An 18,654-nucleotide genomic window follows, 5' to 3' on the forward strand; every position below is an offset into this window, starting at 1 on the left:
AGACTCTTTTACTGCTTCTTTAGAATATGCATATACTGTGAAGAGTCTACACACAGGTATATGTTGAGGATTGCATTAGGTAAAAAGAAAAAAGCATATTCTGGACCTAATCAAAAAGTTTGAAAAGGCAAAAAAATAACACATGTATTTTGAACAATTTTGCAATATGTCAGAAAGGAAGCAGAAAACTGTTGATGGATTTTTCCAATTGCGGAAAACTATACCACTTCTCAACATTAATTTACTTTGGTAGTGTAGTGGTAGACCAAGCATATAAGTATATTTTTTTCTGAACAATCAGTGGTGTGCATAATTCCACTTCATCCAATTTGACTGCAGTGGGACAGTGATGGGTTGATCTGGGAATCCCTTGTTTGCAGAACTTTATGTACAGGATTAATTTTCTCTGTAAGGAAGAAAGGATTCTGGCCATCAGGGAATTGTACACAGAATTGCAAGGGTAAAAACAAAAGCCCTGGATATTTATTCATATTTACAATGTAATTATTTCAGCTTAGTTGAAGCAAATACTGGAGAGAGAAATATGAAAAAGATAAACATACATTTTCATGGAAATATTTCTTAGGCAAATACATTTTTCTACACTTGATAGCTGCTATCTGTTATGGATCTCAAACAATGACTATTCTAAAAAAGAAGAAAGAATACTCACACAAGAAGCTTCAAAAAGTAAAAGTTGTTCCATTTACTTATATTAGGCTGATTTACCAAAGAAAAAGAGTGTTCCTTTATCTAAGTGAATGGTAGATGAGCTTAGTAAATAACATGACACTGTGTTCATTTCAATAAACCAAAGAAAAATCCTTTCTGCTTTCATTACCTCCCCATATAACACAGGTTATCATTATTACACAGTATTTATACAGCACCAACATATTACGCGTTACTTCGCAGTCCAAAGTCATGTGACTAGCTGTCCCTCAAAAGGGCTCACAATCAATCAATCTCTATCATAGTCATATGTAACATTCAATTTTGTTAGGAAGCCAATTATCCTAACGGCCTGTTTTTGGAATGTGGGAAGAAACCAGAGTACCCGGAGGGATCCCATGTAAATGTTTTGCCAAGATTAAAACCTGGGACCCAGCACTGCAAAGGTCAGAGTGGTAACCTCTGAGCAACCATGCTTAGTGTTGATGTAAAGTTATCATACACATTATAAAGTAATCATTTGTTTTGCTATGTGTACAGTCTCTATTTCTTTAGAAAATCAGCCTGGGTTAACCAGAATCTAAGTCATAAATGTCATAGTGGTATTTAGTGATAATACCAAAAATCTGTTGCTGAAAGAGCTGCTTGCAAATCATCATCTTACCTATGAGTTGCCACAATACCCAACAACTCACTATTTCTATATTATCGTCAATAGCCCAGCCTTCCTCTATGTCAATAAAATATTATGTTTTATTCTCTTTTCAGGCTGCATTTTTACAACATTTTGTGAAATAACCATACATTAGAAAGGAGAATTACTAGGTTACAAAATAGTTTATGTTGTGCTGGTATATTGTAAACTTTACATTTGTTTCTGCTTGCAATGGTATTATTAAAATTTTAACAACACCAAGTAGAACAGCAAATTATTATGACTAATGATGGTCTGATCTCAAAGACTCCTGTGTGGCTGACTGTCCGCTCTTCTAGAATGGAGATATTGGAAGATCGGGTTTAATGATACAATTACTGAATCTTTGTTATCTTTACATGCACATTGACTTTTTTTGTATTTGTTGCCTCAACAACCTCTGCGGTGGGGTCCCCTTCTGCCCCAGGCCGCAAAGCATCAATGTAGGTTGAAATGGTTATAATTATGCCACTGAAGACAGCAAGCATGTAATGATCAGTGTATCACAGAACAGCACACACTATAATCCTTCTAACTGCTGTATAATTGTGTCCACTGTGATCTTTTAGGATTTATTCGGAGCAGCAAGCCAGCTAATAGACATGCACAGAGCAAGCACATTTCTTGCACTAAAACAAGAATGATAAGATGGATTACTACTATGAGCTACAAATATGATTTAATAGTGCTGTTTTAAAGGGAGGATCCTGGGCAGCAAGGAATGTTTTCTGTTTATTATATGGGATTGGCACATTTACCGTGACTGAACCATGATTAAGGTTTTAATATACAGGCAATCTGACATTGACAGATTTTTTGTGTACATTGTACGAATTCTGAAAAGATGTTTTGTTGGATATCTGTTTTTGTGTAACAGCAAAATGTGTTTTGGAAAAATCCAAAAAAATATCTAACAGCTTTTAATGCTTAGAATCTACAATAACGGCATATGTTTTAATTACGAACAAGGCAGAAAATATGTTTTCTGATATTCATTTAAAATATTTACAGTTTTACAAGAAATTATTTAGGCAGTGACCAGAAAAAGTGAAAATAACTGTTTTGCTGCTGCCTATGACTTTATCAAGTCATAGACACTCAATAATTGTCAATGAAGATGATAATTGGTGATTATTTTGGGTTACAGCATCCACAGTATCCACTAGTCTTAGCATGACAAATAGGTCCATAGATGACATAGTCCTCTTTGGAAACATCTAAATGTTCCTGTAGACTTTCCACTAGGTGGGCTGATGTCACAGAAATGCTGCAAACATATTTCCCATTCCCCAAAAAAGTTAGGGACATTTTTATAGTGAATGATTATTACTAAATGCTTTGTTTTCCATGGATTTTTCTTTAAAAACTAAACTCCAGGCAGATTTAATCTAGCTAAGTATTCATTAACAATTGTATTTTAACAATTGTATATTGTATATATAGCATAAATGCCTACATTTTATATTAGCCTCCAGTACACCCACGCACAACATACTGTAATGAATACAGGGCGATTGGGTTAGTATATCTCAGATGTATGTTTTGCATAGGTAACATGAGTAGGATATACTTATATATTAAAAGGGATCTTAATTCTTCCTATTATTTTTATTGTTATTTTCATTATTATCATTAATTCAAATAAAAAATGCACAAAGGAAAAAAAACATTTTTCATATATTTCTATAATGTAATGGCACACATTGCCCTTTTAGCCTCACTTTCATGCCTATCATTTGTTACTCTGAAGCTAAATCTAATTTTCCATGTGCTATAAAACAATCACTTGTCACCTGGGACTATAGAAAACACTTCAAGCAAGAAATATTATATGTTAAACAAATGTTATACTACTAAATGAATTTGCTCTGCCCCCCTGTCTGTACTAGGTATAATCTTGGCGCAGAACACTGCCTCCTCTATCGCTAAAGGATATCACCTAATTGCCATCTCTCTCATTTCTCAGAGTATGTCCCTATGTGACTATCCCATGCATATGCCCTGTGTGTAACCCAACCATTTGTTTAGTCCCTAGTTTATGCTTCTGTGTGTCTTGGGGTCTTGTGGCAGCATCACTTGATATGGCATCAGAATAATGGCCAGATTTTGTAAAGTTATGGGTATGAAGCAGAATGAAAGCATCTGTACCAATAAGCTTTAGCTGCTAATTTAGGTGGTTTTATATCTTTTCCAGTTTTGTTTGCATTCATGATAACCTCAATACCATTGTTCATGTTAGGGGTCATATAAGGTTTCCAAAGCTGCAAGCTGTTATGAAATTCAACACCATAGGTTATATGGACAAAGGCTGACCCAGAATTATGCAAGAAGTTGGTAAAGACTGTTGTAAAGACCTATGTGTCTTTTGATGGTAAGTGGGTAGAGGCAGAAACATATTTGTAAAATGTCATAGGAAAACCCTAAAATCAATCATTAAAGAACATACAGTTTCAAGTAAGAATAATTGCATGGTAATATGTGGCAATAATAAAATACTCACCTTCCTCAATTACAAAACATTGACCACTCTAATCACATTACTGTATCAGACCTTTATACCAGGAAATAACGGCTATTGGTTGGCAACTCTTTCAGGAATTGTGATTGTTATAAACACCAAGCTTCTTTACTTGGACTTTGTTCTCATTAAATATAAACTTATTTCAATTACATATTAGCTCTGTTATCTCAATCCCCTTCAAACCTTCACCAAATACTCTTGTTATATAATAGACACATTTTAGTTATTTATAACTAATCTAATTAAATTTGCACAGAATTTACCATTTACTAGTCTTTCAAACTAGCATTTAGTTTAATATAAAGTATATCAGCAAAATAAAATGTTAGGTTCTCCTAAGGTAGAGAAAAGTGACATGACCCCCTTTAAAATCATTTAATTTATATTTTGTTTCAATGAATGTATATAACTTACCAAATTCACTTCAACAGTTTTCTCCCAGTCTTTCTCATTATTCACTCCTGCATTATTTACCAATATATCCAGCCTTCCAAAATGTTCCACTGTTCTCTGAAAGGCATCTACAAAAAAATGTACATATAATTTCAGAATGAATACGTTAATATGTATTATTATTATTAATATTACACAGTATTTATATAGCGCCAACATATTACGCAGCACTTTACAAAGTCAATAGTCGTGTCACTAGCTGTCCCTCCAAGGGGCCCACAATCTCACAATGTCCCTACCATAGTCATATGTCTTTTATACAGTCTAAGGACAATTTTGGGAGGAAGCCAATTATTTAACTGCATGTATTTGCAATGACAAAATGTAAAAGATACTACTTTTAGTTTAAACTGCATATTAAAATGAACAGACAACCAAAATAATATGCACAACTAAACTTTACCTGTAAAGTTTCAACTTGTTCCCATCTACTCCAACCTATCAAGCTTTCCTGTCCTATAATGCAGCTTTTCCCAATTAATTTTAAGCATATCCTCTATCATATTAGCCAATGTTTACCAAGCACCCCCGGGTAGTCGCAAAGTAATTGAATGTCTATATCCCTGGATCATTTTTATTACAGGGAGTTTCATTTCAACATATTCGTTGTTTGAGCTGACCTCGTTTGAGACAGGTATTTTAACCTAAACTTTTGTAAACTGTTTTTTCACTTCCTAATTGAGGATATTCAACATTGTTTTGTCGGACCTTGACAAATGAAAGAGATAGAAGAGTCATGAAGCAAAACTTGTTTTTAACCTTAACCCCATTTATACTACGAATGAATAAACTGGCGAATGACATGGCATCTGCCTGATAATAAAGGGTATAAGGCCATATCTCAACATAGCAGGGCACCTGCAGGCTTATGACCCTTTCTTATGAATACGTGTTGCTTTTCCTATAATCAGTCAGCCAGAATTACTCTTATCTTGGTGCAGCAGAAAAGAAATTCAGTTAAACAACTAAAGCGTTACAATGGTGAGGTTTGGCTTCACATTAGCAAGCTCAGATTGCTTTGTCACCTAGTGTAGTTGCTAAGGAGATCCAAACCTTTTAAAAGCAAGAGCATGATCGAAACTCCAGTCCAATACCTTTGTTTTTCTACCTGTGATGTATGAATATATTCCATATAATTAATTTGTCAGAATAAATGCTCAGGAAATATGTATACCAATCATATACTCTACAAACAATCCAATTGTCAGATTTTTAGTACCAATTTACCAAAAAAATGCTCAGTTACACTCTTTTACTATTACTATTTCTAAATTTTACTACAAAATTACATAGTCACCCATTGCTGGCAAATCTGTTAAATAAGGACGGATTGTTTGTCTGCTAAATAATATCAGCTTTATTAAAAGTGATCTCTGCAATGCTGTGAAACAACAGTCAAATAAATAACCAGTCACCTTATGTCTTCACTTATTAGTACCTTTTAGTTGTTCCTGGTCTGTGACATCACACTGGATAAACATTGTTCTGTGACTTCCAAACTGCTCATCCAAGGAAGCTTTGCATTCTTCACCTGCTATGCGGTTCATGTCCACCAATACTAGCTGTAGAAAGAGACAATCACATCAAATACAATTCACTTACACTAATAGATAAAAAAAACTAATTCTCAAAATACTTTTGTCATCTGTATAACATTTTTTTAACATGATCATGATAAACACCAACTGTTTCTAAACAATGCTGGCAAGCCTGAAAAGTATGCCAACCACATTGACATCCATTGGGGTAGGCACATTCAGCAGTTGGGTTCTCCAGTTTGCCCAACAAATGTAACCAATTAACCACTGTGTATTTGGTGGTTAGACTTGATATGATGTTCGATGGTATCACAAAATACTGAGTTTGATCCACTAAATATTAAAGAATATAAACTGTGCAAAGAGAATATGCACTTTTAAGCAAATATGGTGAAGCCGCTAAATATCATTTCAAGTGAAAATAAATAGAAAAGTAGGATTTGCACATGACTTGATGATTGCAGTAAACACAACTTCACCTTATCCACCAAGCCTAATGAATGTAGACTTTTCAGTGTGAACACTCTATATTCCATTTTCTTTTATTCTGAAATAAATCTACACAAAAAATGCTAATATTTTCATATTGAATGCTAAAAACAAAAAAATGATTTACTAAGAATATATTAATTGTTTACAGGCAGTTAATGAATGCGTTAAAGTAGGCTAATAGGAGAGGACAAAGTGCTGATGTCATATATTGTGCAGAAAAAAAGCAGGAAGCTATTGTGGTCAATGAAAAGTACAAGGAGTACGAATGGCATAATACACCTAGAATTATATGGAACTGACGTTAAAGCTTAGTATAATTACAACAGTGGCTATTGCATATTACTAGTAAAAGAAACCATGCCAATGAGTAGACAGAATGTCTAATTTACTAAACTATAAGGAACTCAACAGCTGCTGAGGTCATTGCACTAGACTGGGACGACGGTGCTAAGGTTATTGTACAATAGTACACTGAGGAACAAGCAGAGGAGGCACACAGTAGTCAGAAGGAATAAACATATCTGTACACAGTGAGCAATCCAAGCTTCTGGAAATAAGTCTACCAATATTTGTGATAGAACATATTTGTGATGGCTTTTAATCGTCAACAAGAACAAGAACGGGCTTTAAATGTACACTGCACATTGTGCTCAATGTTGGACATCAAACTTTAAGATACAGCTGTGTCTCTAATTTTGGATGATTTTTTAGATTCCTCACTCTACAACTTTAAATTCCAACTATGGGATTTTTTGGTAACTTTATCTACACTGCAAACCTACTGTTTTCATCTTGGGGAGGACTTTCCTTCTGAATATTTAAAGCCCTAAATAAGTAGTATGGATATGACCCCCTTATGGTATCATGGTAACTTTGTTTTACATTTGTAAAACTTTTTTACCATTTTAAATCACCTAGTCAAAAACGTTTAAGTTAATTCTTCCTTTAGGCAACTTGCATAATACATTTTTCCCTTTGGATACTAAAACATGCATAGCCAATAGAAATAAACATAGCTTTGTTCCATTGTACACTTAATATTCATAACACACAAAATGCAGATATTTGTACACAGTGCCACAGCAACCAGCCCCGTATTCTGTACTAAAATGCCCCTGAACCCTGCTTTGCTGTGCACCCCCTGTGGTAAGGACAAGTGCTGCACATCACATGCTATATGATTTATTTCTTTTTAATCCAAAGATATCTTATTGCAATTTAATTAGCCGATGTTATGTTGCATGGATACACGCTGTTTATTCCAGGTTCATCAGTCTCGATCAAAGTGCTGGTTTGGCTTTAGAGCAATGCAAGACGGGTTTCATGCTTGGAAGAAATCCACTATCACACCTGCTGTTACAAATATTGATGTTAGGAATTTGTGATTGCCGACAAGTGGACATAATTCTTCCAGCTAATAAAAATAACTGGCCTAGATGCCAGATTCCTGGGCATCAACACAATGCTGTGTTTAATATTTGTGTTCATAAAATATGTTGTTCATATAACTGAGCAAAAACCATACAACACCTGTGATGGGCACTAAAATAAATAGGTAAAATTTAAAAGCTAAAAAAAGGAACACAGATTTGTAGGAGTTATAGAGAGGCCAAGGTGTTTCATAGATGATTCATTTTTCTTTATGAGTCCGTAATTGGGCATGCTGTGTCTCTTAAAGAAACCCTGTCAGGATAGTGAAATGGAAGATGTCATTGCTATGTTGTTTTAAGGATGCACGCTCCCCAGTATCTTCCTTGTCCCTATTTTACTGGGTCTAAACTAAAAGAGCATCAGTGGGTGGATACCTGTTTTAAAAATGTATTTCCAGGTAGCTCATGCAAATTGAAGTGAAAGCACAGCATTGGGCCTGATTTATTAAAGCTCTCCAAGGCTGGAGAGGATACATTTTCATCAGTGAAGCTGGGTGATCCAGCAAACCTGTAATGGATCTCGTCCAGGATTCAAAACATTTGCTAGCAAATAGCAAGAAATCCATTCCAGGTTTGCTGGATCACTCAGCTTCACTGATAAAAGTATATCCTCTCCAGCCTTGGAGAGCTTTAATAAATCAGGTCCAATGCTGTGCTTTCACTTCAATTTGCATGAACTACCTGGAAATACATTTTTAATACAGGTATCCACCCACTGATGCTCTCTTAGTTTAAGAACTACAAAAGGGCCACCGATATGTCCTGCTGTATGCTGTCTGGGTTTCTCCTACCTTCAGAATGCCTGCCTACATGAGCTTTTAACCACAAACAAGTGTCTGATTAATTCTAAACATTAATTCAGACTGGTATGGTACTCCATTAAACACAACTTCACTTTATCTACCACGTCTACTGCATGTAGACCTTTTCATTGTGAATATTCTATATTTTTTTTAGCAAATTAACACTTTTGCTTTGATTTTCGGAAAAGTCAAAATCAGAAATGCTAAAATCAAATACCGATTTACTAGAAATTTAGTCATTGTTCACAGGCAGTTACTAAAGGCTTTAACTTAGACTAATAGGGAAGGATAAAGTGCTGAGGTCATACGTTGTGCAGTAAAAAGCAGGAAGTTGTTGTGGTCAATACAAAGTTCAAAGAGTACGATTGGCATAATACACCTAACTTTGGGCAGTACTTTCCTACAAGAAAGGCTATATTTATATTATTACATTTTTGTATATTATATTTGTGGCATGTTTTCCATTTTCAGGTCCCTGGAAGTATTTTTATTTAAAAAAAGTATCCAGCACTTTCTTCTTCTCAGTGGCTACATTTTTCCCTATGCCTTTATAGAGTTCAACGCCACCATGATTTTCTTTGCCATTTAGAACTACAAAAAAGATGTGATGTCACAAACGTGTCCTACAGTATGCTGTGTGGGTTTCTCCTTCCTTCAGACTGCCAGCCCATAAATAAACTTAATTAAGCACAGGAGTTTGATTATTCCTAAACATTAAATGTGACCTCTATGAAGATAGACATCTGTCTGCTGTAAGAGTCAAGAGGCTGTAAATTGTAGTAAAATTTATGGTGGAGCCCTGATGATCCCTTTTGTGGATGTTGTGGTCCCTAGATAAAACAAATGTGAGATTGTTGTGCAATGGACATAGTTAACAGATAACAGACATCTCGTAAAGTGATATAAACCTATAGTCTTTGTCCAAGTATATTAAAAGTGTATTCGTATCTAAGGCTTTTTTGTTTTGTAATAAGCTGGGGAAAAGTTAAAACCACTTGCCAGATATTTTTTTTTCTGTTCCAGGAAGTTAGAGGAAATCTCCCAAAATGAGAAGAATTGTGCTCTTTAACAGTCATCCTCAGAACAAGTGTCCTCATTGGAAGATTTCCCTTTACCTACTGTTCTTGGGACGTTTTCAATTATTTTTCTAGCCCCAACTCTCTGGAATGCTCTTCCTCGTCCTATTCGGCTTGCTCCTACTTTCTGCTTATTTAAAAGAGCGCTCAAAACCCATTTTTTCAAACCTGCCTACCCATCTTCTTCTGTCTTTTGAAACCATCACTACTTCCCACCATTACATATCTCCCATCCTATTGTGTGTGAAATTCCCCCACCTACTAGATTGTAAGCTCTTCAGGGCAGGGTCCTCTCCTCCTGTATCACTGTCTGTATTTGTCTGTCATTTGCAATCCCTATTTAATGTACAGCGCTGCGTAATACATTGGTGCTATATAAATCCTGTTTATTAATAATAATAATAATAATAATAATAATAATAATAGTGACATAGGTAACTGGTGCACATAGATGGTTGCCCCCTACTAGAAAAAGTTACAATTTAATATATTTCACATTTTAATTATTAGCGTGTAAATAGTGACCCTCCCATATGATAGGTGTCCAGTAATGCAAACCGTAATGTGTTGAATGCACTTTGTTTACACAAGATATGGCTGGGTATTTTGTTTGTAGGTTTATGATTCATGTCTATTTAAATACAAGTAAATACATAAATAAATTACCCAAATTCTAAAAACCTTTTTTAATATTTGAGATTGCTGTGATAATTAGCCCTATTCCATGCACCAACCTAAAACCCCTTCTTCAAACCTGCTTTTAAGGCTTTGTTAATTTATGTCATGAAATCTGGTTTACTCAGCAGCCTACAACTGGACACATGTCAACACTTGGATTTCATCTCCCCGTAAACAACATTTGTGTTTTGGTTTTCCTTTTAGCTCAGCTTTTTACGTGTTGTTTTTGTATATATCCCATAGCTAACAGATAGGAGAACATTCCTTCCTGGAATTTAGTCTTGCCTTCAGGGCTAAACATTTTCTGCTTTCATTCTTCCAGATGTGATGACAGCAAGGTAACATTTATTTACAGAAAATTAGGATGTTTAAGAATCTCCCAACGCCTCTACTTTGTTATTTGATGCTGAAAACCATACGCAGATATAATATGAATGAGGTCACAGGCAGTAATGGAAGGCGTTTGAGTACAGCAACAGGGCAGGAAGAATTGCTTAGAAAAACTAGCAAAAAAAAAAAACTATGTACAATGAAAAGCAGGCAGCGGTGAGGTCAATGCAAAGTACACAGAGAATTCTGGATAACTGCTGAGCTAATAATGACATAATACACATTAAAGTTCACTGTATTTGAAGCAGAGGTTATTTCACAGTACTGGAGACTATAAAATTGCTGAAAACTACATTGATTAGGCAGAATCTCCCATTTGTAAAAGAACAAGCACTAAGAGAATGCAGAGAGCAATGCACACTAGACTAAAGGGACTTGTTGCTGTAATTATTGTATAGTAGTACAACGAGGGACAGGAAAACGAGTTACACATACAGTAGCCAGAGAGATTAATGCTAACAGCACAGTTATCAGTAGCAAGGATGGTAAATCACTTCTGAATTACTTTGCATGCTGACTAGATCTATCAGCACTCTGTTCAAGATTATATTGTCCTTAGCAGGGTGTCATGAGTCATTTAAGGTCTTGTGATTCCTTTAGGTGAGGTTTCTTGCCTTCATTTGGTATTTTTTTTTATCAAGGCTCAGCTTGAGAGGAAAATGTATTTCTCACCCTATGTACCAAATAATTTTCCGAAAAATATGTAAAATATAACTTTCTTTTAAATATTTGCCTTTTTTATGTTAGGAGTTAATAGCAAAAATGGTATAGCATTGCATTAGCATTGCAGAAGAATGAAGCATGGCTTGCAATACTTGGGTTTGGAGTATGTTATGGGCGGAGTGGTAAGTAGCATTTGGATGTAAAAAATATATGATTTATTTGATGAGTTATCTTTATTTTTCAGCATTCAGGAAATAAATGTAGATATACCCTAAGTAGAGGACATGGGCCTATAGATCTCTATGAAGATCAACTGATAAGATCATTACTAGCCATTCCAATAAGGTAGGTATGAACCTGAGATGTCTTTAGGTCAGGGGGTATGCATAATGGATAACTATTTTCTGTTTATCTACAAGTAAAGTTATTCTGCATCCCTAATACATGTTTTTAATCAATGTACCCATGAGAACCGATAGAAATATTTTTAAACACTGGAACACCTAGTGTAGTAGGAGTAAGACATAAATATATTAAATAAGGGTAAAAAAGACTTATGTCTACTTTCTTCAGCACAACTGAAGTTTTGGTCCAGAGGAAGGCAAAACACCACTCTGTAAAAACATTTCCAATTGGCCCACTCACGATAATAAAAATTCCCCCAAGGTTAGTAGGCTGAATTCCATGGATAAAAATATTACTCCCTTAGCCTTTAGTAATCATGATGGATGTTATTTATTGCAATCCTACTTCTAACCAGCAAAGCAGAAAATTATGAATCAGCCTAAGAAGAACATCAGTGTCCTACATGTATGACTCAATCCACAAAGTAACAAAATAAGAACTTTCTTGGACTCACTGTACACAAAATATTTGGAACAAAACAGAGCTCTAAAATTTATACAGCCAGTTGAAATTTGCTTGGCTAAACCAAGCATAGTACAAGATGGATCATGAATAGTGACAGATGAGGAGCAATAATTAAGTAGCAGTTCATCTTGCTGTTTGCTAGAGAGAAGGAATGCCTTCCTCATTTGTGAAAAACATATGCAAAACAGTTAAGAGGAACTAAACTAAAAGTTGGACAAGTTCCAAATCTTCATTACTCACTGAACAATATATCCACTGCACATATTATTTAGAAATATTTGCATTGCACATTCACCATTTTAAATAATAATTCTGCATTTTTAAAGGGTTTTTTAAGCTTGAAAGCTGAAAGTCCAGCATTAAAAGTTGGCCATTTGGCACTCTGTAGTGATATCATCCTTGTATGTGGTAATTTTTGCACATTTTCGCCAACCTTTCGGACCTCACAGACCACTCTAGTCATAATTTTAAATTCTGCGCATACACGGGAGCCGTGTGTCACTCAAAGGGGAAGAAACTTCCCACTCTCCTATAGCAGGCTCAGACCTGCTTGATAACTATCTGGGGGGGGGGGGACTGTAGCGCAGAGCTGTGGACCCCACAAAAAGTGTTCATACAAGGGACATTATCAGCGGGGCAAGGAGAAGGACCCCATTGGGGTGCACACCAGCCAGAGCCAGTGCTACTGACCCCTGAAAATCCAAATTAATGAATGGGTAAGCGGAAGGTGGGTGGGTGTGCCAGGAAAGGGGATTGTGTGAGGGTAATTGCATGTGTATGTGTAATGGTAATGGTAAGGGTCATTTTTCTGTGGACCACCCACATTTTTTCCCAGACCACCAGGTGGCGATAGAAGAAGGAGGCATACAAATGACAGGCTGTTCATTTCAAGAGTAAATGAGAGCCCTCACTATCACAGTGCTAGCAGTACAACTCACCTGTGCTATTGGCCAGGATTACCTACTATGCTATGTTTCTTTCTACATATACAGGGGGATGGAGACTGTGAGGAGGGCACCAATGGAGGTCATTTTTTATTTTGGTATAATATAAAAACAATGGTAAGGTAGTTGGATTTGTCTTTTAAGTAGTTTAGGTAGCTAAAAAAATACCAAAAATATTACTAGTTGCAATGAGTATAAACAATGTTTCCAAAAGGTCACTGAACCAATGAAAATAGGAAAATGTGCTATTCATTAGTATTTGTATTGCTCTTACTGATAACATCAGAATTTATGAATAGTTCTTTTAAACCATCATTATTTCATAAACTGAATATGCTGATGTTCTTGGAAGTGAACTATAAACAAGAATTTTATTGGAAGGGAAGGTCCAAAACAGCCCATGTATGCCTAATAATTAATCCAATTGTTCTGAATAAAGACAATCTGCTAACATCTAAACTCATTTTATTGATTTAAACTGAATCCAGCCCACAAAACTAACACATTAGGGCTTGCATAAGAGGAGCAGGTATGACTTAAAGCTAAGTTGACTGACAGGATTGCCTTAGGCCCCAGGATTTTAAAGGTCAGCTGGTCTTTGCCTCTTGCCTGTCATTGATGATAGCTGGGTGGCCCCTTCCAAGGTTTTGCTATCTGTGCTTCCTTTCAGCTTTGAGAACCTATGTTAAAGCCTAGGCCACTTTTAATGTTGGGAGTATCATGGCTGAAACAAACAAAGGGAAGCAAAGCCAAATCTATGGCAACTATGGAAAAAAATGTTGATTAGCAAAGGACATTCCACCCAGGAAAAATGGCAGACAGTATAGCCTGCTTGGAGAGTAGATAAACTAGGCATGGATGGTAATTTGAGATGGTCAAGACGATGCATTAGATTTACATAAAAGTATAATGGTTTGCATCTCCTGGACTATCTTTAAAGGTAAGTATACATATTATAAATATGTGTTATTAACTTCTAGCAATACCCACCAGTGTTGGTCTGGTTGGGGTCATTGCTGAGGGTTTCACCTCCCTTTGAAAAGTATACCTCTGCACTTCAGTGCATCTTAATGAGCACAATCTGGGTAGAAGTCTTTCTCTGTTTATTACAACACCAACCAAATGAACTATAAAAGTTTTATAGGTACTGGTTTGTGTCTTTCAATTATTTCCAGCTAATTGATGATAATAACTAAAAAAGCTGAACAATTCCTTCCAGTTAGTTGTCTATAACCACTTCACTAGTTTAGCAAGGTGTATAGTAATTATACTTGTATTGTGCAATTATTCTCATTTTAAGCCGAGAGATCTTGTAAAGACAGATTTTTCTTTGTGGTTTTTCATGGTACATTTCTCATTAAGATAATCTTTAAAGTAGTATGTAATTTCCATACCTCCCTTAAAGCAACATGAAATTTAATAACATGGTGCAAAGGTCACTGGAGTTCAGTAAACCGCACCAGTCATGGAATAATGTATAATGGTACAACTTAACTTTAAATATTTGATTCTATCAATTATTTATTTTTCAATATTTACAATGACTGATATATCACATGGTTGATAGCACATTGTAGAATGAATTATTCTATTTACATTGGAATAATGATACACATCATAGATAAGTATAAATTATGTAACTATGAGCTTTATTTAAAAATAGAAAATCAGACATTCTTCCAAATATTCCCCTGTGGGAATCTTCCAGGTCCATGTGTTTCAATGGCAGGACTGATTCCCACTAGGAAATGTTTGAGAGAATGTCTGTCTCCCAGTTTTATAAACAGAAATTCACCATTCTCTTTGCTTTTTGACATGACAGTGCTTCATCCTTCCCAACCTTTTATTGCCATCTGTGTCCCTGCTTGAGAAGTTTCAGTAAGACAGAAAATGGGGAGGAGGGTGAGTAGACCAAGAGTTTGAGTTGCCATCAATGTAATAGGTAATAGGTAGAATGAAGACACCTGTTCTGGGGGCAACTCTCTGGGATGAAATTCTTATTCACTTTAGATCTTATTCACTAGATTTTCTTTAATTTACTGTTGCAAATGTAGGAAGAAAAGGGAAATCTCCCTAGTGGTGTACAAACAGAAAACCCCCATTGAGGGTTCTTAACCTTTCCCTGCTTTATACTAAACTAAAAAGAGGTTGGGCATACAATTGAAATATGATAGAAGTGGCTTAGTGTCACCCATCCCCATATCCTTTTTGTTAAGTTAAATACATACCCACCCATTTATTAGCATTATATATTTTTGTAATAAAACCAAAAGTACTACAGAAAAAGCTAACCCTGAAAATTAATATTTTTCCTCCTTACGGAAGCTTTGCCAACAAATGTTTTTGATTTGTTCAATAACAAGACCAATAAAATGAATGTTGTATTGTTTATTATTGAACTTTAGACCTTAATTGCATAAAATTATGACTGTGTGACATTTGTCCCTGTGTGCTGTAAAACTTTTTCAAACTAGATTCAGATTTAACTTTTGCAGCAGATTCAGATTTCATCTCATTATGCGCACAGAACTACTTGCCATGATGTACTAATCAAAGTTGCAACCGAAGCCTGATTTATGAAAGTTAAAGTGTATCTAAACCTCTAACATCTTTCATATATTGCAGCTTACCAGTCTTTAGAATATGTAACTGCATTAATTTTATTTTTCAAGTATTTTTTCCTTTTTTTATTTTACACCTGGTATTGTTGTGAGAATTACTTTATTTGGCTACGCACACTCCTCAGCTGTATCTATGGATGGGGCCATGACTGTTACGAAGGATGAACTTTAAACGTGTGCATTTGTTCACCTTATTTATTCACCTTATTTAGGCCCCCAATGCCTGTGAGGTAGTGTGGTGCTTACTAATTAGACAGCCTTTGGAATTTATCTTAGTGTGGACATAAACAGCCAAGACTCACTTAACTCTGTTTTAGCGGTGGAGAATCAATTAAATGTATTTTTAAGTAAATTTAAATTTACTTTTTTCCACATTTATTAAGAATAAAAGCCTGCCCTACACCACCCCATCTCCCATCCTCCTCAGTACACATGTACCTCATGTACTACAACCCTCACAGACATATATACTGTATCTACCTGCTATTGTCTCCCCAAATACTTAGACAATAATAATGTCCTGCATTGAGCTTTGACACCCAGCTGTCCTGCCCAGCCCCAGTGACACATCAAAAGCAATTGGATTACAATTTTAAAACAAGCACTATAATTATCCCTTGTGTATTTGTAAAAAAATATTTTAATCCCCCTGTTACTTTGTTCATCAAAAGCAGTTCAGGTATTTATTGTACAGGTTTAATAATCACCTCTCTAAATGAAACACAGTGTTTGTGTGTGTGTGGGGGGGGGGGGTCCTTTTCTTTTTTCCTAAAGACACAGGAAGTGAGATGAGGTCACTACAAAGTGTACAAAGTGAGATATCCATTCTGATGCTGACCATACATCAGTCCATATTTCTAATTCAATCAAGGCTAGGTTTGATATAAACATCCACGCATCTGTTAGAAAATGGGCCAGTCATGGCCTATGTATGATGGAGGTATGATATTAAAGGCACATTGATCAGACATTGATTCATGTTCTTTGCCCAAGCAATGCCATTACCCCCTCAGCTTCTGAGCACCAATAATGTAACTCAGTTACTGCCCATTATTGGTAGTAAAAGCAACCTAAGGCAGTATCTGCAAACAACAGGATGACTGAGGGTGTGCGGTGCTTAGAGATGGTCAGTAATATGCAGAAACTTCAACTACTATGCAAATTACATTGATTTGAAACTGGGCCAACCATACTCTGCAAGTTTGATAGGTGCAGTTTCAAGTCAGTGTAAAGTGCAAAACATTTGCAACTAATTTGCCTACATATTGAATTTTCTGCATTTCATGACCTATCTATAGTGGTGGTAACCAAAATAAACAATGAGAATCTGGGAGATATTGATCATTTACCTGGTTGTGATTAGTGCATGGCTGGCATTAGACACATCACCAAAAAAGCTGTCCTTATTGGATCATTTGCTTTGGGTAACAACTCCAATTTTGTTTTTTTTCCGATCAGTAACAATGCGCACACGACAGAGTAAGTTTGCCTAGCGTTATTAAAAACTGCAATAAAACTTCACTGTCTTTTTTATCCTCCCCTACTTTATCTAAAAAGAATTACTATAGGTGGACTTTACAGATACACATGTGTTTGTTTTGGTGGTTTGTTTTTGCATTGTGTTTTCCTTTACTGTGTCACCTAGGGAGTAACACCTATGAGAAGTTCAATTGTTAATAATAGTTATATAGGACACATCAGAACAGGGTGTGAATATTTCTGATTAATTTCTTAATACCAAATTAGAAATACTTGTGTGTGCTGTTGTGCAGGAAAAAAGTACATGGAATTGGAATGCGGATAGGCATGAGAAGGTATATAGTACAAAGTGGTTGTGTTTTACTGCTCCTTCTCACAATGTAAGTCTTTGTATAAATTGACTTATTGAATACAATGTGCCTCCTGCCAGTCTGCTATCTTATGCCAGAAGTTGTTACAGAATAACAAAACACTAGGTCAAAAAGTAATATAGAAAGTAATATTGTTGCTGGTTTAAAGACATAATGAAGTCCATTCAGAACCATCTCTCCAAGTATGACAACCATGGCTCCATAGCCATACAGAGACAGAAAGTTATTCATGGGATCACCAAGTGAAGATAAAAGAAAAAAGAAACTGAAATAGAAAACTACACTAAGGACTGGTATGAGGGGGATGAATTCCAAGTTTGATCCCTTTGACATGAACCATGTAACTGTCATCAGTTTGGCTGAACTTGTGTGGAAGTTCCCCATGCAAATGCCAAAGCAGACCCATTTATATCTCACTATCAAATATTACAAGGCTCTCTTTTCAAGAGCTCTTGGTTATGGTCTAGGCTTCTTATAGCTGTAGATCATTGTAGCTCCTAAAATATATTGTGTGTAATAATTAGGAACTGCCTGCTATAAGAAACAGTGTTCACCAGTTGCAAATATACATAGCACACAACGTTCTCATTGGCTCGTGCTTGTTAGGGTTGGTACCACCATAGACGATCCATACACAAGCACATTCACCCATCTCCACAGACATTTTGATATAGATAAAAATTTTAGCTTTTGGGGTTAGATACACTTGAGTGCTGAGTGGTCACAGGCTGAATGTTTGCTCTCCCTACTTACTATGTACAGTTCTCTGTATTTTCTTAAATATGAATATAAAAAGAAAGCATAATAAATTGGGAATGATACATTACTATAAAGTATATACTGTACCATTAACAAAAAAATATGTGATCAATAAAAATATAATTTGATTTCCCTTTGATGGGCACTGTGGTAATCGGTTTTCATTGACCCTGAGATGGTGCTCCGCAGTGGCATATGTC

The 18,654-nt window shown here is 35.6% G+C and overlaps 1 protein-coding gene across 2 annotated transcripts in view; it reads right to left on the minus strand.

Annotated features, from left to right (window-relative positions):
* Positions 1 to 18,654, minus strand: part of HPGD (15-hydroxyprostaglandin dehydrogenase) — a 46,520-nt gene that overhangs the window by 26,481 nt on the left and 1,385 nt on the right. For both annotated transcript variants that reach the window (XM_072406066.1, XM_072406067.1), the window contains exons 2-3: positions 5,779 to 5,902; positions 4,302 to 4,408 (exon numbers count right to left, since the gene is read on the minus strand). In XM_072406066.1, the coding sequence (XP_072262167.1) occupies positions 4,302 to 4,408; positions 5,779 to 5,902 (231 nt within the window). The remainder of the gene's footprint in view (positions 1 to 4,301; positions 4,409 to 5,778; positions 5,903 to 18,654) is intronic.

Source organism: Pyxicephalus adspersus, chromosome 3, assembly GCF_032062135.1.
Source record: "Pyxicephalus adspersus chromosome 3, UCB_Pads_2.0, whole genome shotgun sequence".
Classification (NCBI taxonomy): domain Eukaryota; kingdom Metazoa; phylum Chordata; class Amphibia; order Anura; family Pyxicephalidae; genus Pyxicephalus; species Pyxicephalus adspersus.